We start from the raw sequence: 26,591 nt of genomic DNA on the forward strand, positions 1-26,591 counted from the left end.
TAAAGTTTTCTTTGTTGTATTACCTTTATTTTTGAAAGATAGATACTTTTGTTTTATTTTTTTTTATTCAGCTTCTCAAATACACTGGCACAATGTTTAAACGCTGTTAGACCAGTTTTTGAAATCTGACCAGATATGTTTCTATTAAAATATTTAAAAACAAGAAAAACTTTTTCCTTTGTGTTTTTTAATTTTAATTTTTCAATTTGAGCCTAGTTTAATACACTAATTTGTATCCAGGCTTATGTAGATAATCTTTGAAAGTTAGTAGTATATCCAGTTGGGCTAGACGTTGGAATGAGCTGAATAAAGAGTTTATGGAATCTTTGTCCTGAGAAATCTTTTTAAAAAGAGAAAAAAAAAGATTGGTGGTTCAGAAATTCATCCTGGCATGAAACCTTAGAGTTTTGTGGGCATGGGAACAGGAGACAAGGGCTGTCTTTTCATTTTCTGACTATGTATCTATGTCAGATGTTCATTTCCCTGGGCACTTTTCACCATACTATTAGATGCTACAACCAGTCACATTCCTGAACAATGGGTCTATGCTGTCCTTATGCTTGTGAATCTTTTTGTTTCTTATATATATGGTAATGTTTTCCCTGTACTGCTTTAATACAGTAAAAGGATTCCAAGCATAAGACATTCCTTAGGGGTGAGTTGTGAATCCAAAACATAGTCATATTTGCAGTTTGTTGGTATGGAATAAAAGTCATTTGATTTAGGTAAATAGGAAAGGAGCATGTCAGTGTAGAAAATTATAGTTAAATAGAGCTCATGGGTATAAGATCTCATGTGCTTGGTAGTATATTCTTCATCAAGACAAGTTTCATTTCTTCATGGAATTTGTTAGCCAGTTAGAATCCCTGACGTGGATTACATGTTTAGAGATGGTGTGCAACAGACTGGTTTGCACTGTTCATGGAGTTTCATCTCTGGCCTCCTCGAAAGTTGCTGGGAAATTCTCCTTTCGTCCGGAAATCCACTTTTAGATTTCATCTTCAGGCCTGTTTCTTGGCTTCCTCATTCAGTTATTGTACCATAATGTTACATTTGATGATGGAGAACACCATTGCCTGAAGATATATGACCACAGTGCTAGTTCAATTTGTTTAAATTGTTAAAATCCAGATTTAAGTCCAGTATGTGCTTGTTTTGCATCTGTACCATTTCATAGTAGTAGTATTATGGAGACCATCGTTGGCATTGAATACAAGTAGGCTTTTACTCCCCTGAAACTTTTCCTTATTTCCTTATGCTCTTATAGTCCTAGTCTGAGACCTATATTTTATGCTCTCATAGGTTTTGAAGGGGGTATAGATCTTTCTGTGTTTAATATCAGATGCCTGAAATTCACTTCATGTGAAGTTTGAGATCTTGGAATACTGTAGGTGATTCATGTATAAATGTAATTAGTTCTTCATTGAAATTATTAGTGTAATTGCATATCACTGATTATGGGTGATTAGGTTTCATGATTAGTTAAAGCAAATTCAGTTCTGACCCTTCCCCAGCTGCTGGCTCAGGTCAGATTTTTTTGTTTGAAAGTTGATGTAGCCCAAGTGGTTTAGGTGAGATAGTATGACCTTTTAACTATTTTCTGTTAAGCATTTTTCTATTCTTTAGCTAAGAAGTTGGAAATAAGAAAATAGAAACAAACTAGGAAAAACAGCTACCTGTATCTGCATAAGTGCCTTACTGCCACAACAGCGAAATTGGCATGGGTAATTAAAGCATAAAACCCTGAATTTATGTGTATTGCTCTCTATCCTCCCTCTCTGAAAATTACTTGACCTGAATTGTCCAGTTATTTCTTTTTCTTTCCAGATACTTTTAAAATTTACTTTTTGCTGTATAGATGAAGTCCGAGATTTGTAAAACTAGATTGTCTCCTGAGATTATTAAATTTGTTAGTCTTGTTACAAAAATTCACCTTTATCACTTAGAGGGCATTGTCTATATGTTCATTTTAGCACCCACAATGTGACTCACTCTCTTTTGCATTCAATATATTTTCTTTATTTCCTAGGTTATCTTAACCTTATCTTTTAAATGATCAGACTTGAGCCAAAATGCCGAAGTGTGTGTGTGTTTTAAGTTTTTAAGCTGGTATATTTCTGATAGGCAGCTTTATGATTCACTTAGGTTCTGTTGCCAGCTGCTCTGCTTATAAATCCGAGGTCATTTGGCTCAAGTGTTTTCCGGTATCTTAGCTTTATTAGGATTGCTTATTTTCCTTATAGATTTTTAGATGACCCACATAGGTCTTGGGGTCACATAGCTACTTCGGTGTTTCTTGCAAGTTTTATTTCATTATATTTTAAAGCAACTTGAATTTTTTTATTTTTTATTTACTTTTATTTATTTTTTCCCCCGAAGCCCCAGTAGATAGTTGTACGTCATAGCTGCACATCCTTCTAGTTGCTGTGTGTGGGATGTGGCCTCAGCATGGCCGGAGAAGTGGTGCGTCGGTGCACGCCCGGGATCCGAACCTGGGCTGCCAGCAGCGGAGCGCAGAGCGCGCGCATTTAACCACTAAGCCATGGCGCGGGCCCAGCAACTTGAATTTTAGTTTTTGTTTACAAAATCTATTTTGTGGACCTAACTATTTAAAAAGATAACTCTTCAAAATGATTTTTCTTTTTCTTCCCATCTCCATTAAACTGTTAAGCATACTAAAATAAATCTTCAGTACCATGTTCCTAGAGAAAGCAAAGGAACATAGTGTGTGTGTGTGTGTGTGTGAGTGAAGAGGGGTGGGGGAGAGAACGCTGGTAACAAGTCATGTTAGAAAGAAAATGCCAAGGAGGAAATGCAGCTCCTCAGTAGGGAGGCAAAAGCTTCAGGTTCCAGAGCTATTGAATGAATTGGCAAGAGTTGTAAGGAAAAGTTTGGTGAAAAGAACCTTAGTTTATTAAATGAGGTGTGTTTTAGTGCCGATTATATGACTTCATTTCATTATAAAAATGTTTATACACAGAGATGAAATAAGCTGAAGCTAATTGGGCATTTTTGTATGGTGTGTACAGTTTATTTTGGAACATCAAAGTAATCAAATAGTAAATATTTATTAAGTGCCTGCTGTATGCTAAAAACTGTAGGGAGACAACAGACTTTATAAAAGATAAAATACACTCTTGGTCCTTGGGGAAATAAGTACTTATTAAAAGTTAATTATATATGTCATAAGGATGGGTGTAATTAATAATTGCCAGATAATTGGCAGAGCCAATGAGTTGTTTGGGTTCAAAGGAGGTAGTGATGACTCTGGACTGGAATGGTCTAGCAAGGGTTTGTGTAGGAGGAAAGAGGCCTTGAAGGATGGGTAGGATTCAAATAGGCAGAGGATTGGGAACATTTGTTTGTGCAACATTTATTAAGTACCTGCTTTGTACCAGGTGTTATACTAAGCATTGGGGATACAGAATTGAGTTAGATATGTCAAGTAACGTAGATTCTCTTGGAGTGCTAGCAGTTTAGTGCGGGAGACATTGCAAATAAATAGTATATTGAGTTAGGTACAAAGTGTTATTGGAGCTATAAAGAAGGAATTAACTATCTTACTTGGAGAGAAAGCATCACTGAGAGGATTATGTTTTGAGGTGGGCCTTGAAGGATGAGTAGGATTTCTCCAGAAATATATTGTCTAAATATATTGTCATTGCTACATAAATTAGTGTCAAGATATACAAGTATTTTAGAAACTATAACTAATATATATATATATATTTTTTTCCCCCCCAAAGCCCCAGTAGATAGTATGTCATAGTTGTACATCCTTCTAGTTGCGGTATGTGGGACGCGGCCTCAGTATGGCCGGAGAAGCGGTGTGTCAGTGCGCGCCCGGGATCCGAACCCGGGCCGCCAGTAGCGGAGCGCACGCACTTAACTGCTAAGCCACGGGGCCGGCCCCTATAACTAATATATTATTAATTCAGTAAACATTCATTAGTACCTATGTTCTAATCACTGGGTATGTAGAGATTAAAGAAATAGCCCCCTCCCTTCAAGGAGCTCATAAGCTTGTGGGGGAGACGGATATTTACAGTGCAGTTGGTAAGTGCCATGATATACCTGTGTATCATATGCAATGCTATGGGACCACAAAGGAGGGGGCATCATTAACCTAGTCTGGGGACATCAGGAAAAGTTTTCAAGAATTGGAACACTGAAATGAGGCTTAAGAACAAGAAGTAGTTAGGCAAAAGATGGGAGTAGTGTACCCCCAAACAATAGGGTGTGCAAAGTACAGAGATTTTGAAAAGTGATGTAATTTAAAAAATGAAAATAAAGTGTCTGGAGTATAGGATGTGTCTGGAATGTGGGGCAGTGGCAAAAGATGAGGGTTGGAAATGTAGGCAAGGGTCAGATCACAAGGGATCTTGTATGCCATGTTAAGATAAAGAATTTAGATTTTATATAAAAATGAGGTCAGTCTTGAAAAAGGATAATGTTGAGATTTGAATTTTAGAAAGAGTATTCTGAGTATTGTAGAGCATGGGAAAAATTTAAAAGATTGTAAAAATTTTAGGAAAAAAAAAATCCTTATTCGGTATCTCAGGACCAAAGGGACAAAAACAGATCAGAGAATTATTTAGGACCTATTGGCCCTATAGGGTGAGGAAGAAAGAGACTTCTAGGATAATTCCCAGATGGGTAACTGTATTGGTAATGGTTTAGAGGGGAAGATCATACATTAAATTTTGGACATATTAAGTTTGAAATATCTGTGGACCATCCAAATGGAGATACTTGATAATTTAATGAGGATCTGGAGTTTAGGGGTGGGGTCTGGACTGAGCAATCTACATATGTGGGAGTCCTCAAAATGTAGATTTTAGTTGAAGCTGTGGGTATGAGTGAGATCACTAATTCAGAGTAGTGTGGTAGGAGGGCAAGAACAGAATCCTAGGACACGCACATTTAAGGATCAGGAAAAGGACTAGAAGTCCGTGGAAATAGGCCAATCAGGTATGACCAGAGAAGTAAGAGAAAACCAGATGAGTGATTTCAAGAACCCAAGAGAGGAGAGAGTTATAAAGTGGAGGAATAGAGCAGAAGCCCGATAAAGGGATTGAGGAAAATAGACAAAAAATGAGAAAATGAAGATATCCATTGTAGATTACTCTTTGAAGAAGCTTAGTTGTCAAAGTAAGGGATATGTGTGGCAGAAACAGGGATGAGGAGTAAGAGAGTTACTTGTTTAGGTTGTTTTTAAGATCGTAGATACTTAGGTATGTTTACTTGCTCAAAGGAAAGACCCAATGGAGAATCAGAGGCAGAAGAAACAGAATAGGGCCATGGTGGGGTGGGGAGGGTGATTGAAGTTAAGAGGTTGGGGGAGTGGGATTCAGAGCACAGAATGTTTAGTTTTGGATAGGAAGAATACCTCTTCCCTGAGATAGGAGGAAATGTAAAGATGGATATTAGCATAGATGTGGATGGGGAGGGGCAAGAAAGTGAAGTTTGGTCTGAAGGCCTCTATTTTCTCTGAAGTTAGATGCAAAGTTGATTACTGAGTAAGAGATAAAGTGAGTGAAGGGCTCAAGAAAGAGGTGACCATTTGAAATTTCCACTGAGGAGACTGGGAGAGGGCACAGACTAGAATATTTAATAGGATTGCTGGGAAGTGCCAATGACCAACTAAGTTGGAGATCATGAATTTGTAGTAGCACTGGGCCATTTTGATGATTTTGTACTTAGTACCCAGGTTTAGAAGCTAACTCATCCAAGAATTGGAGAAGTCTTGCAAGCCAGGCACCTGAGTTTCATGTGAGAGATGACTAGAAGTTTAGTAGATGGCAGGGACCTCAAAGGAGGGGGCATTTTTTTCATTAGTGGAATGATTATGTTGGAAGTGGTAATGGGGAACTAAAAGAAGACTAAAGCCTTCTCTGCTGGGAGTAGTGGAGTGTGGAAAAATGAGCTGCGTCCACTTTGAAAAAAGTATTTGAGAAGTGTCCTTCAGGGGAGCTAAGGTCTACTTAAGCTAGAGAGATGAAGACGGCATTCTGTGAAGAGCTAAAGTGTGTGTGTGGGGGAGAGGGGTGGATTTTTTTTTTGTTTAATTTTATCATGGAAGTTCTGGAGGCCTCAATGAAAAGGATTGGGAGGGACAACAGCCAGAGGATGGCATGGTGTGAGTAAAAGAAATAAAAAGAAAAATTCAGAAGTATAGATGACAGGAGGGACTTTATTTTGGACAGTTGCCAGTATGGCAGTGATGAGAAGCACAGGCATCTGAATGATACTTTGGAGTAAAGTTGTTCATTTGGCACAGGCTGCACCTCAGTTGGTGTTGGAGGCCTCATGGGGTTAATAGTTTGCAGCCTTTGCTTAGAGTTGGGGAACCAGGATTATTTAATTCCCAGAATTCCTTACCCAGTAATAGAAAAAGTAAGATCTCTGCCCCTCCCCCCGTCCCTGATCAAGCTGTGTCCCTAGTTTATTTTTCCAACCTCACAAATAAAAACTTTTTTTAGGCCTTGTTTTTTAGCCACCATGCATTAAACCTGAATGAAAATACCTTGTGAATGTTATTGATTACTATACAGATATGCCCTTCATGCCAAAATTTGGGTTAAAGGAAAATTTTCAACAAAACAGTTTGGTCAAAATGAATACTACCAAATCAAGTTTTCTCGTGTTGGAAACTTCGTGATTTGAGGTGATTTTGTAGCTCTTTAGGTTGTGCCAGTCAATCCTCCATTTTAGCCATTTCAGTTGCTGACCATTTGCATTACATTTACATACATTTATTTTTTTATTTTATTTTTTTAAACTGTTCTTTTTTTTTTTAATTTTATTTATTTATTTTTTCTCTCAAAGCCCAAGTAGATAGTTGTATGTCATAGCTGCACATCCTTCTAGTTGCTGTATGTGGGACGCGGCCTCAGCATGGCCGGAGAAGTGGTGTGTCGGTGCGCACCCGGGATCCGAACCCGGGCCACCAGCAGCGGAGCGCACGCACTTAACCGCTAAGCCACGGGGCTGACCCACATTTACATACATTTATGTTCTGGGTTTTCCCTATTACAAATATAGAAGAGAAGGAAAAATAGTCTGAAAATAATAAGAAATGATGTATAGGAAGAAAACCCTAGAAGAGCAGGAATAATTGGCTGAAGATGAATTGGAAATAAAAAAGAAAACCTTTAAAAAACCTGAAAATAGATGGAAATGCTTTAAAATGTCTTAGGAGTTGCAAAACAAAGTAGTAGCTGAGAATATTAAGTTTTGATGAAAAAAATTTAACCCTCTATTGACCAACAGGATCAATAATTAACCCCCTATTAGGCCAAATGCTATTTGGTCAGTTTTCTTTTGCCTGGTCAGATCACTTTTGTCCAGCTGTCAAAGAACACATGCCTTTTCCCTCTTATTTTCTTATTTACTGATATAGTAAAACGTATTCTTTTGAAACTTCCTATTCTCCACTTTCAGTGTTGTGTTGTTAGAACACTGATCTTCTATAGTTTCCATCTACTTTTATCTCTGGTGGCATTTCTTCACCCTTCAACCTGTACCCATTCCTTAAAAAGTATCCCAGCTGGTCTTGAAATGTAAAAGTATTCCTTGAGTTGAAAAAGAAGTAGAAAAGCATAAGTCTATAGATAACTTACCCATGGGCATGGAGGCAGTTTATATTTTTTTCCAGATGAAAAAAGACATTCCGGCTCTTGGTCAAAGAGGGGGCAATACCTCGGTGTGGCTTGCAGTGGAGCATTCAAAATATGTGTGAAAACATGCAGTATCACTGGTGACTGGCTGAGTGGGAGGAGATAGGCGGTAATCTTCCACATGGGTTTTTAGGAAGTTCTTGTATTTTGAACAAAATTCAATCATTAGTGGAATTATGTTGTTGATTATTAGGAAGTGTACATAATCTAGAGTGCAGCGTCTTAAACAATATCTCTTTTCTTGAGTAATGAAAAAATTCTCTTGGCCTGATGAGAAAAGCATGATTCCACTTGATCTCAGAAATTTGTATTTAAGAGATATTTAAACTTCTTATTTTTATGATGTCCCCAAAGTAACTTGTAATTTACTTAGTAATAAGTTATTAAATTCTGTAGTTTTTAAACAATTGGTTTACTGATGGAGGCAAATTTGGTTATAGCATGTATAATGGTTTGTTTAATCTTTGGAGAAAAACATACTTTAACAGAGGCTTTTATTTTATTACAATCTAGACATACTGTGTTTGGGAGAACAAACTGTATTTTAATGCCTTATTCTAGATGTAGTAAAAAGTAATGGCATAAATGTGTTCTAATGAAGGGAAAAGAAGCAAGTTCAAGTTTTGTTTTACTAAGTATCAAAAAAAGAAGAAAGCAAGAGGGATTGGTGATTTCAAAGTCTTTTAGAAATTGCTGCCATCCCTCTGCCTTAGTTCTTATCTCACTTGTAAAGGATTGAGTTCTTCCTATTTTTTTTTCCTGTTACAAGAACGTGGTTATTTATTATTCTTTCTTAGGTAATTGATATAATTCTAATCCAGCCCCCTGTTCTGAATTACTTTAAGTTGAAATGTGAAGAAGCATTTGGTCCTGTACATTTCCAGTCTTCTATATAATAGTTGGTAATCACAGTGATCACCCTGAAACATCCAGAAAATACTATATACTGTATGCCTGAATAGAAAGTGAGTTTTTTCTAAAACAATTTTATAGAGAAAAGAGGGAGCTGCCTTACATTTGAGTCTGTATGTAGACTTACTATAAATTTCTCTCTTGCCATCTTATTTTGAAAAACAAAGTACTATTTGGTAAAGAGCCTAAAACTACTTCAATCCAAGCTGATTTTGAATGCTTAAAGAGGTCACTTGTTGGATTCAGTAAAAAAGGAATAAAATAAATTTGACAGATACATAGTCATTTTTCCTAGGTATATGACCTCAAAATTGTGCTAGACACCATTGAAAATAGACCTTCCTGTTTTCCATTCCGTTTTAACAAACATCAGTTTAAAATAGTGCTGTTGGTGATTACTTGTGGAATTCATAAATATATACTACAGGAGTATAAAGGCCCACTATTTCAGTAGTTAGACAGATGGGAGCTGTGGCTTAGGATAAATTTACAGTGATAGCGTTTTACATGTATTCAAAGAGTGCTGTATCTCAAACAACTTAAATGGAAGTGAAGATGATTTGCTTTTGAGAAATGTGTTAGATGACTCAAAAAGTGACTTTTATGATAAGGAATACACTGATGTTGAAGATATGCATAAAGATTTTGAATGAAAATGTTTTATGAAACATGAAGGTAGGAGAAAAAGCAATATTTAAAATTGTCATGATTTATTAATATTATTTTAAATCTGTATATGCATCTAAATTAATTTAAATTTCATAAGTAAGCATTTGGCTGTTTTATCTATATCCCTAAAAGTTTCTGTTCAATTTGGCCAGAAAACATTGTTTTTATATTCTTATTAGGAACGTGGTGGATCACCTTATATTTGGGATTTCTTTCTGCTCAGCCTTATGTGGTATTAAGTTATATTTATTGTACTTCGTTTAAGGTGAAGAGTATAATGTTTCAAGAGTTCTGCCAAAAAATGTTTTGGCTTAAAGAAAAATGCTTTAGTTATTTTGAAAGAACTTTTAATTTTGTGAGACAATTCGTTTCTCTAATAAGTCTCAACAAAAGACTGTTATATATAGATTAATAAAAAGAAGTATAATTTGATTACTTAAAAAAAAAACTTGTTAAAAATTAACTCCTCTATCCAATAAATGAAGAACAAAAACTCCATTTGTTCAGTTTTTACTCTTATTTACCTAGGTTCATTGATTAGTTTTTATGTTAATGTATTAATAGTGATTTCTTTTATTAATTAAAAAAAAATTGCAGCTGTACCTTTCCCCCCAACACATCGCTTGACGTCTGAAGAAGTATTTGATATGGATGGGATACCCAGGGTTGATGTTCTGAAGAACCACTTAGTAAAAGAAGGTCGGGTAGATGAAGAAATTGCACTTAGAATTATCAATGAGGGTGCTGCCATCCTTCGGAGGGAGAAAACCATGATAGAAGTAGAAGCTCCAATTACAGGTACACCTATTTATGTTTTGGATATTATTTTTTTATTACGCCATTATTTAGTTGCCTGGATATGAAGCTGTTTTCAATCATATTGTATAGTAAATTAATATTACATGGACATTATCTTGAATTTCCAAATTATTTTCTGTAGTTTTTTTCAGTTTTTGCCTGTTTTCAGTGAATAAACTTGATCTTAAATAATCTGAGTGCAGAAGTTAGTCTAATATGCTTTTGTGAAGGTTTCATCAGTTGTGTTGGCCACAATTCAGTTTGATTCAACACTTACTTATTTACTTTGCTTTCCATCATTAGGGGCAAATACCTCAATGTCATATCAGATACCAAAGATGATCATTTAAAAGTCAACAGAAGGGGCTGGCCTGGTGGCATAGTGGTTAAGTTTGCATACTCTGCTTCGGGGGCCTGGGGTTCCCCGGTTCGGATCCCAGGTGCAGACCTATGCACCGCTTATGAAGCCATGCTGTGGCAGGCATCTCACATATCAAGTAGAGGAAGATGGGCACGGATGTTAGCCCAAGGCCAGTCTTCCTCAGCAGAAAGAGGAGGATTGGCAACAGATGTTAGCTCAGGGCTAATCTTACGCACACACGTGCGCGCGCGCACACACACACGTGAACAGAAAGTATTGAGTTAGAATGGAGATTTTACTGCCACCGTTACCATTTTGTCATCCTAAGACACGCATGCTTGGCTTCCTAAAGAGGAGCTTTATAAATGTAGATGAAAATTTTGTCACTGACTACAAGTTTCATTATTTTTTATTATATCTTGTTCTAAATCTTGAGCACATGAACACTTGGGTACACATCATCCCTATCATGACTCTTCATAGACAACTGCCTTCTCAGACATTTCTTGATAGAACTTACACTCTCTCTTATGTAAAAGAAATTAGAATTTAAGTAAAATTTATTATTTTAGAAGTTTTTTTTTTCATATCTAATAATTTTCTTGTTTCAGTGTGTGGTGACATCCATGGCCAATTTTTTGATCTGATGAAACTTTTTGAAGTAGGAGGATCACCTGCTAATACACGATACCTTTTTCTTGGTGATTATGTGGACAGAGGTTATTTTAGTATAGAGGTAATAATCATATACTGTCATTTGATTTGCTTTTAAGTATTATCATATGATTTCCATTAATTTCTAGTAAAATAAGTTCCTTAAAGTATGTATATTGGGTTCTTTTTAATACTCTGCATATTCTGAAGTTTTTAAGTAAAGCTACTATTTATTCCTCTTCTGTCTTTGAAACTATTCTATTAATTTTTCTTGTATTACTCTGTTTATATAATTAGAATTGCCATTTTTCCCAGTGAAAATTATAAGCAAACCAAGGGGTCTTCATTGCTTTGTTATCTAGTGGCCCTAAGGAGCTAGTGCTATTTATCTCTCTTGCCCCTAAAGGCATTAACCCATGTGTCAAAAGATTAATTGAGCTGTCTCTGATTAAAGCATATTTAGTGCTTTTATGCTTAAACCCTAGTGCTTCTATCCCTCCTTCTGTAGCTATTAAGACCCAAGTATATCGTATGGAATCTTTGTGTATTCTGAAAGTATCTATTTGTTTTAAAAAACTTAAGAGGCATTAAAATGACCTGTAGCTCATCACTTAACAGTAGATGGTTCTTTTTGCTCCTTTTACTTTTTCTAATTATATAATTAAATTAGATAAATATAGAACAATTTGTATTTTCTAATATATGCATTTCTCTCTCTTCCTTTTTTAAATGAAAATGGGACCATCTTATAATATTGTTCTGTAACTTGCTTTTTTCATACATCCTTATACTGTGATGTCTTTCCAGGTCAGTAAATATAAATTTACAGCATTATTTTTTTTTTTTTTTTTTTTTTTTTTTTGAGAAAAGAAAGTATAGTCTTTATTTGTATAGTTAAAGTCATAATAAATTATTAAAGAATTTCTCTTACAGCATTATTTTTGATAGCTGCATTGTATTCCATTGAATAAACAAACCACAATTAATTTAATCAATTCTTTATTGTTAGACACTTAAGTGTTCCCAGTTTTTTGCCATTACAAATGATGCTTCAATGAGCCGTGCTATTTATACATCTTTGCATACTTGCCCAGTTATTTCTGTAGGACAGATTCCTAGGTAAAATTTCTAGGTAAAAACTCTGCCAGTAGATACTTGTGTTGAGCATTTAATATGTTTCAAGCATGTTCTAAGCACTTAACACACCTTGATTAATTTAATCCTCACAACAACATTATGAGGTAAGTACTGTTTTTTTATCCGTTTTGTAGATGAGGAACCTGAGGCCTGGAGAGGTTAAGTAACTTGCCCAAGGTCGCATTGTTAGTAAGCAGTCTGACCCCAAGCCTATGCTCTTGAACCACCTCTCCCAGTATTGAAGGCTTAGCTGGTTACTGTTGTTTATATCCCCTTCTCCAGTGTTGTGAACCTCCTTTCTGAGGTATGCTAGGATTCCTAGCAGGGAAGGAGGTTCACGGGTCTGTCCACCCAGATTCCCTTAGGAATTTTATTATCCTGAGGAGTTCTTCCTCCCATTCATAGTTTCATCATCAGCCCTCTCAACTTTCCCTCAAGACTTCAAGAAAACCAGAAAATGGCCCTTCTTCACAAAACATTTGGGGGCTTTGACAAAAACAAAAAATAAACAATTTTAGGAAGCTTAGTTGGTAACTGAGCATGTTGGTGTATATGTCCTTGTATTGGAGTGTTTTGTAGCCGACTCTTTCAATACTAAAATTTTATTCTTCTAAAAGGAAAATAACAAAGAATCAAAATAAGCAAAAAGGACAGGTAGAATTTAATAAGTTTAATAAATATAATTAATGTTTAATTACTTTTCTCTTGTACATAAAATGAAGGTGTGAATAAACATTTCAATATACCTTGACTTGTTAAAAATCAAATTTGTTTTTGCTTTTTGTATTTCCATGTGAAATAGTCCCTCCTTTTTTCTTAACCGAATAAGTAAAATGTGAGTCTGTTTCTTATGTTAAATCTATTTAGAGAAAAGTATCTGCTGGATTGTTTGTTTTAATATTCTTTTTATTTTAAAAATTGCACTTTTTTTGAATCAGTTTAGATAATAAGCACTTACCTTATGTAAGGCAGCAGTCATAACCAACAAAATAAACGTAAAACATGGCTGTTCCCTTCTTGAGGCAGTATGGCTTAATGCTTAAGATCAGAGGATCAGAATCCTATCTCTAATTACTTACAAGTGTTGTAATATTGGACAACTTACTTAAGTTCTTTGCTTCAGTTTCCTCATTTGTAAAGTAGAGATAATATTACATACTTCATGGGGTTGTTTGAGGAATAAATAAGGGGGATTAACTATATAGCGCTTGACACATTGTAAGTACTCAATAAATGTTAATTGCCTTTATTTTTGACATCATTATTTTATTTATTGATATACCTAAGGAGGAGGCCAATCTGCTAATTGTTTTCACAGCAATCTGTAAATCTAAAGTAATTAAACAGATTATTTGACTCACTCATTCAGTAAGTGTTATTGCTCTTCTACTATTTGCTAGGTAATTTTCGAGGAGTGGAGAACCAAGTGAATAAGATGACAAAGTCCTTGATTTCGTGGAGCTTATATTTTAGTAAGGGATGAAGAGAAAAAGACGGTAGAGTAACAGAGATTGTAAGAATAATAGGGTTAGAGGAAAAGAAGCAAAGATCAAACAACTTAGTTAAACAAAAAGATAAAATAAATTCAATGGAAACATTTTCTTTTGCAGTGTGTCTTATATTTATGGGTCCTGAAGATTCTATACCCAAGCACATTATTTCTTCTGAGAGGCAACCATGAATGCAGACACCTTACTGAATATTTTACCTTTAAGCAGGAATGTGAGTACTGCCATGAGAAATGTTTTCACTTCCTCAGTATTCTTTTGGAGTGATGTGGGTAGTAGGAGTTTGAAGACTTTGCAGAGCAACATGTAAGAACAGATTTTATGTCCAAACATACAAAGCTTTGAGGAAGATTGTTAAGAGCTCTCTAATGTTTAATGGCAGTCACGTTTTCATTTCAATATTTCCTAAGTTTGATTTTTACAGATGTACTTAGGAACAGCTTTGAGTTTTGTATATAGTTTTAATGTTAAAAATTTTTTTTCTAATAGGAAGAATAAAAACTGAAAGAAAAAACAATTGTTGTTGCTATTGCATTGGAGATCTTTGTCCCCCAATATTGAGGCATTCCCAGAAGATTCTTAACAAGTTATTCGTCCTGTCATCATTGCAGATCATTTCAAACACACTATTAAAGAATTGAAATTCTTAACCTACATTTATCCCATTTCTCTCTTAAATTATTATAGCAATGGTAATCTTAATAGCTATAAGCAACCATATGATACAGAGCCGTGTTTGGCCTTTTTTCACACCTCATAGCTGTGTGCTTGTTAATATTCATGACTGTATTAAGTCTTAGAGTTAAGTTCTAAAAACAGAAATAATTTCAGAATTATTGAGACTCAAAACATGACCCAATAAAGATCATATTAGTAAAGATTCCCAGTAAAAGGAGAAAAATATAGTGATGGGTAATGGCACAGGTGGCAAACTCATATAACTTCAAGGATCAGGCAGATAACCTAAATGAATATAAGATGAGACCTGGAAAGTGCATGCTTGACCTAAAAGCAATCAAATTAAAATTTTTATTCAATCACAGTGCTGGAAAACGGGTCGGTTGGTAAACTACCAGTTTAGAACCTCTGATTGCTGGATATAGATTTTCTCGTATTTGAATGTTACAATATTAAAAAGAAATAGGAACTGAGCTCTTTTTTTCTGTTAGATAAATCAATAAACCACCCACCAGAATCCCACCAAAAACATAAAATATCCAGGAATTTAAAGATATAAAGGAGCAAAGAAATGTATATGATGTATCCTTAGAAGTAGATGAGTTTCATTTGGTGGAGTTTTGTCTTTCTTGTGTTCTATTGCCTTCCTGCTTCACTGCCCATTTTAAACATTCATTGTAGATTAGAGGAACTCTACTCTTCCGACATATGAATAAGATATTTTCTTTTCTTTCTTTTTTTTTAATTGAATCGGCGTTGAGTTTTTTTGTGGTGATATAGTGGTCTTGCCTGTAATAATGAAGTGATTACTGACTCCTAGAATATTAAAACTATTTCAGCTTTAAGTATAGTTCTAATTTTGCCTTACTATACTATTTTATACTATCTGCTGCATACCCGAAATAAATTTAGAGAGCAAATATTTTGTTTTCATAAAGCCAGTAATGTTACTTATCTTTGTTGATTCTTATAGAGCAAGGATGCTTGCCTTTTGAAAAAAAATTGTATACAGTAAAATTCGCTCTTTATGGTGTTTATTTCTGAGTTTGACAAATGCATAGAGCTGTCCACTACCACAGTCATGATACAGAAAAGTTTCATCATCCAATAAATTTCCTCTTGCTGCCTTTTTATAGCTACTCCTTCACCCATTCTCAATCCCTGGCTACTACTTGGCTGTTTTCTGTGTCTGTAATTTTCTTGCCTTAGTTTTAATAGTCAATTTTATATATATGTTTTCAAAATGATCAATTAGTAATATAATTTTTAATTGTTTAATTTTTATTTTTCCAGGTAAAATTAAATATTCAGAAAGAGTCTATGAAGCTTGTATGGAAGCTTTTGATAGCCTGCCTCTTGCTGCACTTTTGAACCAACAATTTCTTTGTGTTCATGGTGGACTTTCACCAGAAATACACACACTGGATGATATTAGGAGAGTGAGTATATATTTTAGTTCCAAAGTTAATTCCTATTTATAGTATTTTGTTGTGTAGAGAGTAGAAGCTTCAAACTTCTCTTCACTGCCAAGATTAGGTAATGGTAAAAATTAATATACTGATATTTTAGGGAAATATCTTCTGACCATTCACAGCAGTGTAGTATGAACAGTATTTAAAGTTGGTACACTTTCCTATGTCCATTCTATTCTCACATTTTGACAAGTTATTTCTTTCTTTTCTTTCTTTCACAGTTAGATAGATTCAAAGAGCCACCTGCATTTGGACCAATGTGTGACTTGCTATGGTCCGATCCTTCTGAAGATTTTGGAAATGAAAAATCACAGGAACATTTTAGTCACAATACAGTTCGAGGATGTTCTTATTTTTATAAGTAAGGAAAAATATCCAAGATTAATCACATTTTAGTTGTTAAAAGAGCATATACTTCATATAGAAAACCACTTTTTTACTTAATTTACTCTTTTTCCCCCACAGCTATCCAGCAGTGTGTGAATTTTTGCAAAACAATAATTTGTTATCGATTATTAGAGCTCATGAAGCTCAAGATGCAGGGTAAGAATTCTGTTTCCGTGACCCAAATTAACACCTTATGTACAAATCAAACTTAGTAACCATGATTGATGCTTTACGATGCATATTAAGCTATTTGTTTTGCAGCTATAGAATGTACAGAAAAAGTCAAACTACAGGGTTCCCTTCATTAATAACAATTTTTTCGGCACCTAATTACTTAGATGTCTACAATAATAAAGGTAAGATGTTGTTGATAAAAAAATTGTTAAACAACTTAGCATTTTAATTGACTTTTTTTTTTAAAAATATAATAGAAAAGGGGCATTGTTTGAAACTGTAACTATCCAAATCTCATTATAAAAAAGTATAAGATATAAGGGAGGGGAGAGAACAAGAAATAAAAATCCAAAATGTGAAACTTAAATCATATGTAACCATTCCACAACTTGTTACTCACAAAAGCTGTCTTATAAAAGAATGCTCTGAGTTAAGTACATCAAGCAAAACCAAACATGATTTTCTCAAACTCCCCTTTCTTAAATCTTTTCCCTTGTAATCGAGAGAATGTTTTCTTGTTTGCATAAAGCTGCTGCTGCTGCTTTGACCATTTCATGTATTTGCACTGTATAGTTGTTTAGTTTATCATGTTTCTTGTTTTATGTTCACTGATCTAGGTTCTCTTTCCCTTTCTTCTTCCCTACTTTTACCTCCACAGTCTTATCACTGCCCCATGAAGATTTGTAGTTGAGGCTTCTTTGATTAATTCACTGACCTCCTTTCAGGGATACATTCTTCCCTTTCCTTTCTTTTTACTGCTTTCTTCACCTTCTCTTCCAGTGGTTTCCATTCCCTCTCCTTCCCTCCAAATTTGATCTGTCTGTAATAATTGGGTTTCATTTAACTTTGAACATAGCTTATTGACAGATAATACCAAAGAATCTTAATCTGGTTAAGTGTGTGCCAAGGACATTGAAGATGAGCTTGGGTCTATTTATGTAGTTCACATTTTAAGAAGAGGAAATTAAGAAGCCAGCTCCTATTCTGTCTTGACATGCCTGGAATTCAGTTGACTATGCCATAGTTTCCAGGGTCATACTGGAGTGGATGTGCCAAGAGGAAAGAACGGAAGGTTAAAGACTTTTAAAAGTACATCTAGAGAGAGAATTCAGTAATTCGTGGTGTGAGTTCAAAAGAGGAGCAGAATAAGAGTTTTTTGGATGATTGGAGGTGATGGTTAAAAGATTAAAACATTTGCTTGAGATCAAACAGTAGCGTGCTGTATAATAGTTTTGATACAGATATGCTACAAGAACTTAATGTTATATTAATTACCAGAACAACCGTACCATTGACGTTAACTGAGTTGCTCATCTTTAGAAGCTAGTATCAGTGCAGCCTCTAAGGATTATACCAGTGCTAAAATATTCTTTTAAATTATATTTTGATTTATAAATTTTGAAACTTTTACAAAGATACCTAATAAAGTGTGGCTTCATTTTTGAGGAGAAACGTATCTAAGTTTTGACTCCATTCTCCAGAACAGAATCCAGTGCTACATTTAACTTTTCTACTAGTGCTCTAATTCTTCAACTGTGACCTCCCCCTTGTCAGTATTAAAGGAGCTAGTGTCCAGTGCTCAGTTGATTACTGTCTTACTTCTTGTCCTTTGTCAGTTTGACTCAGGAGGTTAAAGGATCACTTTTCTTGGTACTCAGAAAAGAAACTCAAACCACTGAATCTGTCTTGTCAAAATTAAATGTCTCTTGGTAGTTCTGAGTCTGTACATAGTGTTAATGATTGGAGTGCCTACATAGTATAGGTATGTTTGTAATGTTTCATTCCATCTGTAAGGCAATTTTCTAGATTCTCTCTTTCTCTTTTTTTCTTTTCTTTTAAAGCTGAAAGCTTGGTATCAGCCCTTAATTTCTGAAGCTATATTTATAATACTTTTATTTCATGGGAATTTCATAAGGGAAACAAACATATTACTTGTGACTCTATGTTAGCCAAAATTCCAAATCCTGGAATTTAACATCTGCAATTCAGTGTTTTTCATTAATTGAAAAGAAAAGTAACTACGTAATTATTATAATATCTATAAAGCATTTTATACTTTTATGTACTTTCATTTGAAATACATTCTCTGATCTTAAAACAAACTTCTGAGGTAGGCAGGGTAGACATATTAGTCCTATTTTATAAATGAGAAACAGAATAGTTAAATAATTTACCAAGCATTGCACAGCTAGTACATGCTGTAGCTTAGATTGGAATTGAGCCCATCCAACCCAGTGTTCTGTAAAATGATATAACCAGTGACTGAAATCTATATTAGTTAATTTAAGATATTATTTATATCAACATAGTGAAACGTGGTAGAAAGATACCTGAAATTGAGATGAGTGTGTTACCTTTGGGTTATTTGGTTATAATATTTTCTCTTTTGGTATTTTAATAGAATTTTTTTCTAAATGAAGTAAAATATTTCTTTGTAATAATTTTAGCTGATTTCCCATATTAAATGAAATAAATACATTTATACACTCATAAATAAAATATTCCAAATTGGTTTTTTTCTGGGTTTTGTTTTTTTGGGTTTTTTTGCTTTATTACCATTCAACTATCCTTTTCAGGGTGCTACAACTAAAAACTCTTAAATTCCTCCAACTTGTATGAACTTTAACCTAGAAAATTGCTCATTGCCATTCTGTGTTTCCTTTAAAAATTGAGTTTTCACAATTTTGGATTTAGTAAAAGTGCATGTTTGTCATTGGATTATAGACTAAAACAGTCTAGAAAGACTCTGGAAATTTCATTAATAATAACAAGTGAAGATTGACTATGCTGTACATAAAAGTGTATTAAAAACAAAAAGTGTGTTATTACTAAAAATTAGTTCCTACCTCCCTCCCTCTAATAGCCCTCATTCCACTCACCCCTTGATTTCCCATCCCCTTAAAAAGATATATGTGTTTTAGACTTTTGGAGCTAAAAACAAATTGTTACATTGACATTCAAACTTATCTTGCAGCTGCTGTATTAAAGTATGAAAATAATGTGATGAATATTCGACAGTTTAACTGTTCTCCACATCCTTACTGGTTGCCCAATTTTATGGATGTCTTCACATGGTCTTTACCATTTGTTGGAGAAAAAGGTATGATTTTTATTTAAAAAAAAAAAAACCATTGTTTTATTACTGTTACATTTACTCTAGTTTACTATTGCAGGCACATACTTGCTAAAGGAAGCTGAAGGCTAGTTTCACTGTGGGTACAGCTCTACTTGTCGGGTGGGTGTGGATATGAGAGCCTCAAAGATATTTTAGTTAGCTGTTTACAGCCCCCATGTGAGAGTGTCTGGGGGACTGGGAGAAGACTTATAAATAGCTGGATGTTGTCTTCAGCTGTTGGGTTTCCTTTATTTTTTTTCTTTAGCTTAAATCTTTTATGAAGGAATGGAAGGATAGCTTTGCTTTGGAGTGGACACTTTTGTGTATTTTAACACCGCTTTTGGGGATGTCACAGCAATTCATGGGAGAATTTAATTGCCCTTATTTTGGGCAATGTTAGTCATTTGATAGCAGTTCTGTACTCTGAGAAAAATGATAGAGAAATTCAGGTTCTAACCTAGTATTTCTTCTCCTCTATAAGAAATATGTATACAATTTTAGTGGTAATGCTTTTCTGCTAATTTGTAGGGATACCTATTAGTATATACTTAATAGGCTTTTTAAGAGGACATAAATGCTATTTAAGAAATTTTGTTTCTGTGTTTTGTTTTAGTTCTATAGCATTCTTAGGAAAGCCTTACTTTATCACATTCTTCTTTTCCATTTTAGTTTAATTTTTCCACGAGGCAGTGCCTCGGTTTCCGTGTGTGGAAAATAACAGTGTGAGAGTACAGACATGATTGTAAAACATTTTGTTCTATATTCCTCTCTATTTTTTTCTCACCTCTTCCATGTTACAAAATGTTCCTTTCTGTTTGAGATGTTACTTCTGCCAAGGCAATCTTTGGTTCTAAAATTCAGAGTTAATACTTAAATTGTGTATGTTAAACAGGTTTTTGCAGATTGCCTTGGGTCTTTGTCAGTTACTCAATAGGTCAACATTAAGTTATTATGTAGATAGAATTACACACTTTAGCATTTGAGAAGGGGGCAGTAAAGGGCTTAGGTGCAAGGGATGCATTACACTTACAACCTTCTATCTTTGGTATATGAGAAATAGTTCAATCATAGCATCATCAGGCTAAAGGGGAATTTAAGAATTCATCTTGCTCATTCTCCTGCCTTCAGGCTAGACTGCAACTGAACTATTTTAATGTAATATGAGTGGAGCAGAGGGTGGAGAGAGCAGGGAGGATAAGGTAGGAGGAAAATGGACATTTCATAGATTCTAATTTGCTTCTCTAATGCCTCCACAATAAGAAAATATTTCACTATATCTAATCTAAGTGTTTATTCTGTGAGTGTTTAAACAAGGAAAGAAATAGAGATAATAGGTTTTCTCAACTAATGCACCTATCAAAAACCAGGAAATCATAAAATTTTAGAACTCATAGAACTTAACAATCATGTAGTCTAACTCCTTTTGAGAGATGAGAAAATTTAATCTAGTTTCTATGGCCCTCTCATAAGTAATGATGGGGAAGAGTAGGTTTCTCTCAGTGTTCTTACATTTGAAGTGTGCTCCTGAGTGATCTTTTGTTCTTCTTTCACCACTTTAAATCATCTTATCTATTATAAGATGAGGAAGTATTCAAACCTTTAGACTGTTTTTGTTGTTTTTCTGTGGATCTTCTCCAAATTATTCACGTCTTTCTAAAAATGTGAAGCTCAGATTTGAACATTATATGCAAACAGAATCCTAACCAACGTTGAGCACAGTAAGAAAATTTTCTCAAACTCTATGCATATTTTTCCATTTTAATACATGTTAGCTGTTTAGATAGACTAACTACTTCTTGATTCTAATGAAAATTTTCTTTTGTTGTGAAAAGCAGCATATGACATCTCATTTGTTCCACTTAGAAAAAGCCAGTTTGACTCTGATCTAGTCCCTGGAAAGCAGCTAACCTAAGCCAGAGGCTTCCTCAGAGGCTGGTTTAATCCTAAAGTTAGATGAAAACTGTTTTTTAACTGTTTCAGGGCTTTTTATTTCATTTTTTAAAAAATCTTACATTGGAAATTTTTCAACATATGCAAAGATAGAGTGAATAATATGATGAATTCCTATATACCGGTTACTCAGCTTCAACAGTTATCAAATCATGGCCAATATTGGGTCATTTATATCCCCATCCACTACTCCCCACCTCACACCTCAACTATTTTGAATCAAATCTCAGCTATTATTTTTTTTTGTATCTATAAATATTTTAGAATGAATCTCTAAAAAGTAAAGACCTTTTTTATTATTAAACTACACAAAAACATTTATTAATTTTCTAATACAAAACCTTTCTGAGAATCTGATGAAAGTTACAGACTTTTGCCCCAGAAAAATTCATATACAAATATATGTACATCTGTGCGTACACATAACATTTTTAGGATGCTCATAGATCTGAAGTGAAGTAGTAACCCCTCAGGTTTATTGGCCGCAATTTAAGAACCTCTGTTCTAGAGGGTCCAATATAGTGTGATCTTCCATAGAAGGTAATAGATTTTTTTGCAAGTCTGTTTTTTTCAAGATACTAAGGATACAAAAATACAAGTAAGATATGGGTTTTTGCAGATTAATAGGGGACTTAAGATACTACATACATAAATAATGATAACAAAATGTAGTATGGTAAGCGCTCCAAGACAAGCATAGTTTTATAGGAGTTAAGAGGAGAGAGGAGATTATATCTGTCAGAGGGATTAAAATAGCATTTGAACTGGGGCTTGAAGAATGGTGGAATTGTGCAGGTAGATATGGGCAAGAGAATTCTAGGTAAGAGAACTTCCCATGCCTCAGTCTGAAAGCAAAGAAAGCATAGGTCACTGACAAATGTTGAGGGGTTCAATCAGATTAATGAGTAAGATATGTGAAGGACAGTAGTAGGTAAAGAAGGAAAAGTTAAGTCAGGACTAGATCATGAGGATCTTGATCACCACACAAGAGAAGTGGGAATTTGATAAATGGTGGGAAGCATCTGAAACAGAATATGACCATGATAGTCATTTAGAAAAATTACTCTGGTGAAATGGACTGGAAGGAAGACTATAGAGTTTGGGAGACCTGTTATGAAGCTACATCAAGAGTCAAGTGGAAACGAAATGAAGCCCTGGTAGCATTACAAATGGAGAGCAGGGGAGAACCGCGAGTACTGTAGAAGTAGAATCAGGGAGATTCTTGTTAATGAGATTGTATGTTTAAGGGGAGGGAATGGTTGAAGATGACTTGGATGTTTTGAGTCTGGTAGTGATAGTTCCATTAACACTCTCTGATGAAAACCCCTGTTATTCTAGCAAACCTTCACACCGATTACAGGTGCTCTTCATCTTTATTAAGATCGCTAGGCCTTTGACCATGTAATTTTCTTATTAGTCAGATCTCTCCTTTTGCCTCCCTTCCTTTTTTTTTTTTTTTTTTTGTGGTGAGGAAGATTGGCCATGAGCTAACATCGGTTGCCAGTCCCCTCTTTGCACTGAGGAAGATTGGCCCTGGGCTAACATCCGTGCCCATCTTCCTCTACTTTATATGGGACGCTGCCACAGCATGGCTTGACAAGCGCTGTCTTGGTCCACGCCCAGGATCCAAACCTGCGAACCCCAGGCCACCAAAGTAGAGCCCGCAAACTTAACTGCTACGCCAACCAGGGTGGCCCCCAGCCTCTCTTCCTTTTTAACACACCCTCAAACTTCTTTCTCTCTTGTTTTTCTACTTTCTTTGTTCTATAAATCTTAGCCCCAGTAAAGTCCAACCATCCCTTTTTTCCATTCTTACAGCCAGAGTATAGAGCACTGCTGGAGATATTTATACAGCCTTATGACTTGGTACCACCCTTTGATTTCTGGCATTAGGTGGGATCTCGATAGTACCTAGACATCCTTTATGTCACTAGTCTGCTTCCTCTTACATTTCCCTTAAGATATATTCTAAATTTTTGTCTTTTTTTTCTTAAACACTTTCTTTTTCCAGCCATTTCCCTCACTCTCAAAGAAAACACATACCACTAATGCGAGCTTTCTTTACTTACTGTTCTCCTGCTTTATAAACTGCACTCATCTTGAATTCTTGCCTTATTGAAGAGATGACCCTTCCCTCCAGAGCTAGCCCTGCTAACTTGTCCCTAGATTCCATTACCCTTCTGCTTTTTTAGGAAACTTGCTTCATCAGTTAGGTCCTCAGTATCTTCAAACTCTCTCTACTAAGCTCTTTTAAAAATTGTTCAAATCTCTCTGATCTTTAAATAAAAAGTAACATTTTTCCCATCTGGTACTTTTCTTTGTCTACTACTATACTATGACTCTCTTGCCTTTCCTTCATAGCTAAGCTTCTGGATGAAAAGTAGCATATGCTTAAAATCTACTATTTAGTATCCATAAATGGCTTCTGGTAGCTTCTAAGATAAACCTTAACCTGTCACGCAAGGACATTCCCTACTTTCTCTTCAGCCTAATTTCTTGCCTTTCTCTTTCACATTCTCTATGTTCCAGCCATAACACAGCACAGCCAATTTCCTGAAAGTGCTCTGCTCTTTGTTTCATGCCTTCATACTTTTTATTTTTTCATAACAGCTTTTTTGGGAAATAATTACATACCATACAATTAACCTATTTAAATTGTACAATTCAGTGGGTTTTATTATATTCACAGAATTTTGCAGCTATCACCACAATCAATTTTGAACATTTTCATCATCCTCCCAAAGAAACTGCTATGTCCATTAGCAGTCACTCTCCATTTCCCCCCACCTCTCCTTGCCAGCCCTAGGCAATCACTAATCTAATTTCTGTCTCCATAGGTTTGCCTATTCTGGACTTTTCATATAAATGGAATCATACAATATATGGTCTTTTGAGACTGGCTTCTTTCCATAATGTTTTCTTTTTTTTTTTTTAATTTGTTTATTTATTTTTCCCCCAAAGCCCCAGTAGATAGTTGTAGGTTATAGCTGCACATCCTTCTAGTTGCTGTATGTGGGACGCGGCCTCAGCATGGCCAGAGAAGCAGTGCGTCGGTGCGTGCCCGGGATCCGAACCTGGGCCGCCAGTAGCGGAGCGCGCGGACTTAACCGCTAAGCCACGGGGCCGGCCCCTCCATAATGTTTTCAAGGTCATCCATGTTGTAGCATGAATCAGTACTACTTCATTCCTTTTTATGAGCAAATAATATTCTATTATATGGATATATCACATTTTGTTTACCCATTCATCAGCTGATGGGCATTTGGTTGTTTCCACTTTTTGAGTGTTACTAATAATGCTGTGATGAACATTTGTGTACAAGTTTTTATGTGGACATATGTTTTCATTTTTCTTAGGTACAGAACTGAGGGTAGAATTGCTGGGTCATATGGTAACTCTGTGTTTAGCCTTTTGAGGATCTGCCAAACTGTTTTCCAAAGCAGCTATGCCATTTTACAATCCCACCAGCAGTGTGTAATGGTTCCAATTTTTCCATATCCTTGCCAACACTTGTTATTATGTATCTTTTTGCTGTTGTTGTTGAGGAAGATTAGCCCTGAGCTAACATCTGTGCCAATCTTCCTCTGTTTTGTATGTGGGACGCCTCCACAGCATGGCTTGATGAGTGGTGTGTAGGTCTGTGCCTGGGTTCTGAACCCACAAACCCCAGCTGCTGAAGTGGAGCACGTAAACTTAACCGCTACACCACTGAGCCAGCCCTTATCTTTTTTCATTTTAGATATTGGATACCAAGTCATATCTCATTTTGGTTTTGTTTTCCATTTCCCTATTGAATAATAATGTTGAGTATATTTTCACGTGCTTATTGGTCATTTGCATGTCTTCTTTGAAGAAGTGTTTATTTAAATCTTTTGTTCATTTTTAAATGGGTTGTCTTTTTATTATTGAGTTGTAAGAGTTCTGTATATATTCTAGATCCAAGTCCCTTATCAGATATATGATTTGCAAATATTTCCTCCTGTTCTGTGGTTTGTCTTTTCACTCTCTTGGTGGTGTCCTTTGAAGCACAAGAGTTTTTAATTTTGATGAAATCCTATTTCTTTTTTATTTTGTTGCTCATGCTTTTGGTGTCATGTTTTAAGAAACCATTGCCTAATCCAAGCTCATGAAGATTTGCTCCTCTGTTTTCTTCTAAGAGTTTTATAGTTGTAGCTCTTACATTTAGGTCTTTGATCCATTTTGAGTTAATTTTTGTATAGGGTGTGAAGTCAGAGGTGGGGGGGTCCAACTTCATTTTTTTGCATGTGGATATCCAGTTGTCCCAGCACCATTTGTTGAAACGATTGTTCTTTCCCCACTGAATTGTTTGACACCTTTGTAGAAAAGCAATTGACCTTAATATGAGGTTTTATTTCTGGACTCTCAGTTCTATTCCATTGATCTGTATGACTACTTCATACTTTTTCTAACTTCTGTTTAGAGTACTTTATCTGCCCTCTCCACCTGGCAAACTCCTACTTCATGATTCCTCTACCAATGCCTTCTTTTCCTCAGCAGGTCTTTTGTATACCTCTGCATACTTACAGCATAGTGCTTATCAGTCTTTTACGATATATGTATTTATATATCCTTTAGTAGTTAGTAAGCTTTTGGAGGGTAGAGACTAGACCTTTTATATCTGAATTCCAGAGCTTTAGGACAGTGCTTGGCATGTCCTATAAATAGGAGGAATAATAGGGACAGTACTGAATTTTGTTTCAGATGTGTTCATTTCCAAGTGCTGTCAGGACATCCAGGGGCTAATATTCAATAGGCACTTTTATTTATTAATTGAAATCTGCTTATACCTTTTTTTTAGTTTACTCATTTGTCAGATATTTATTGGATGCCTGTCATATACCAAGCACTGTAGTAGGCTCTGGGGATACAGTGGTAAACAAAACAATACCCTGCACTCATGAAGCTTTCATTCTAGTAGGGGAAACAGACAATATACAAATAGTTTAAGATGGTTGGCAATAAAACCAGCAAGGAAATCCAGAGCCTGAAGGAGAGGTCAGACATACTTAGATTTTGGAATCATCTTCAATAAGATGATACTTGAAACTATATAGTAATGGATGGAATCATCAAGAG

At 35.2% G+C, this 26,591-nt stretch overlaps 1 protein-coding gene across 4 annotated transcripts in view; it reads left to right on the forward strand.

Annotated features, from left to right (window-relative positions):
• PPP3CB (protein phosphatase 3 catalytic subunit beta) overlaps positions 1-26,591 on the forward strand; it is a 43,911-nt gene that overhangs the window by 1,119 nt on the left and 16,201 nt on the right. For all 4 annotated transcript variants that reach the window (XM_058543189.1, XM_058543191.1, XM_058543190.1 and 1 more), the window contains exons 2-9: positions 9,858-10,058; positions 11,031-11,155; positions 13,821-13,932; positions 15,690-15,835; positions 16,090-16,229; positions 16,334-16,411; positions 16,517-16,611; positions 19,404-19,529. In XM_058543189.1, coding sequence (XP_058399172.1) covers positions 9,858-10,058; positions 11,031-11,155; positions 13,821-13,932; positions 15,690-15,835; positions 16,090-16,229; positions 16,334-16,411; positions 16,517-16,611; positions 19,404-19,529 — 1,023 coding nt within the window. The remainder of the gene's footprint in view (positions 1-9,857; positions 10,059-11,030; positions 11,156-13,820; positions 13,933-15,689; positions 15,836-16,089; positions 16,230-16,333; positions 16,412-16,516; positions 16,612-19,403; positions 19,530-26,591) is intronic.

The sequence above is a fragment of the Diceros bicornis genome, chromosome 6 (assembly GCF_020826845.1).
Source record: "Diceros bicornis minor isolate mBicDic1 chromosome 6, mDicBic1.mat.cur, whole genome shotgun sequence".
NCBI classification, from domain to species: domain Eukaryota; kingdom Metazoa; phylum Chordata; class Mammalia; order Perissodactyla; family Rhinocerotidae; genus Diceros; species Diceros bicornis.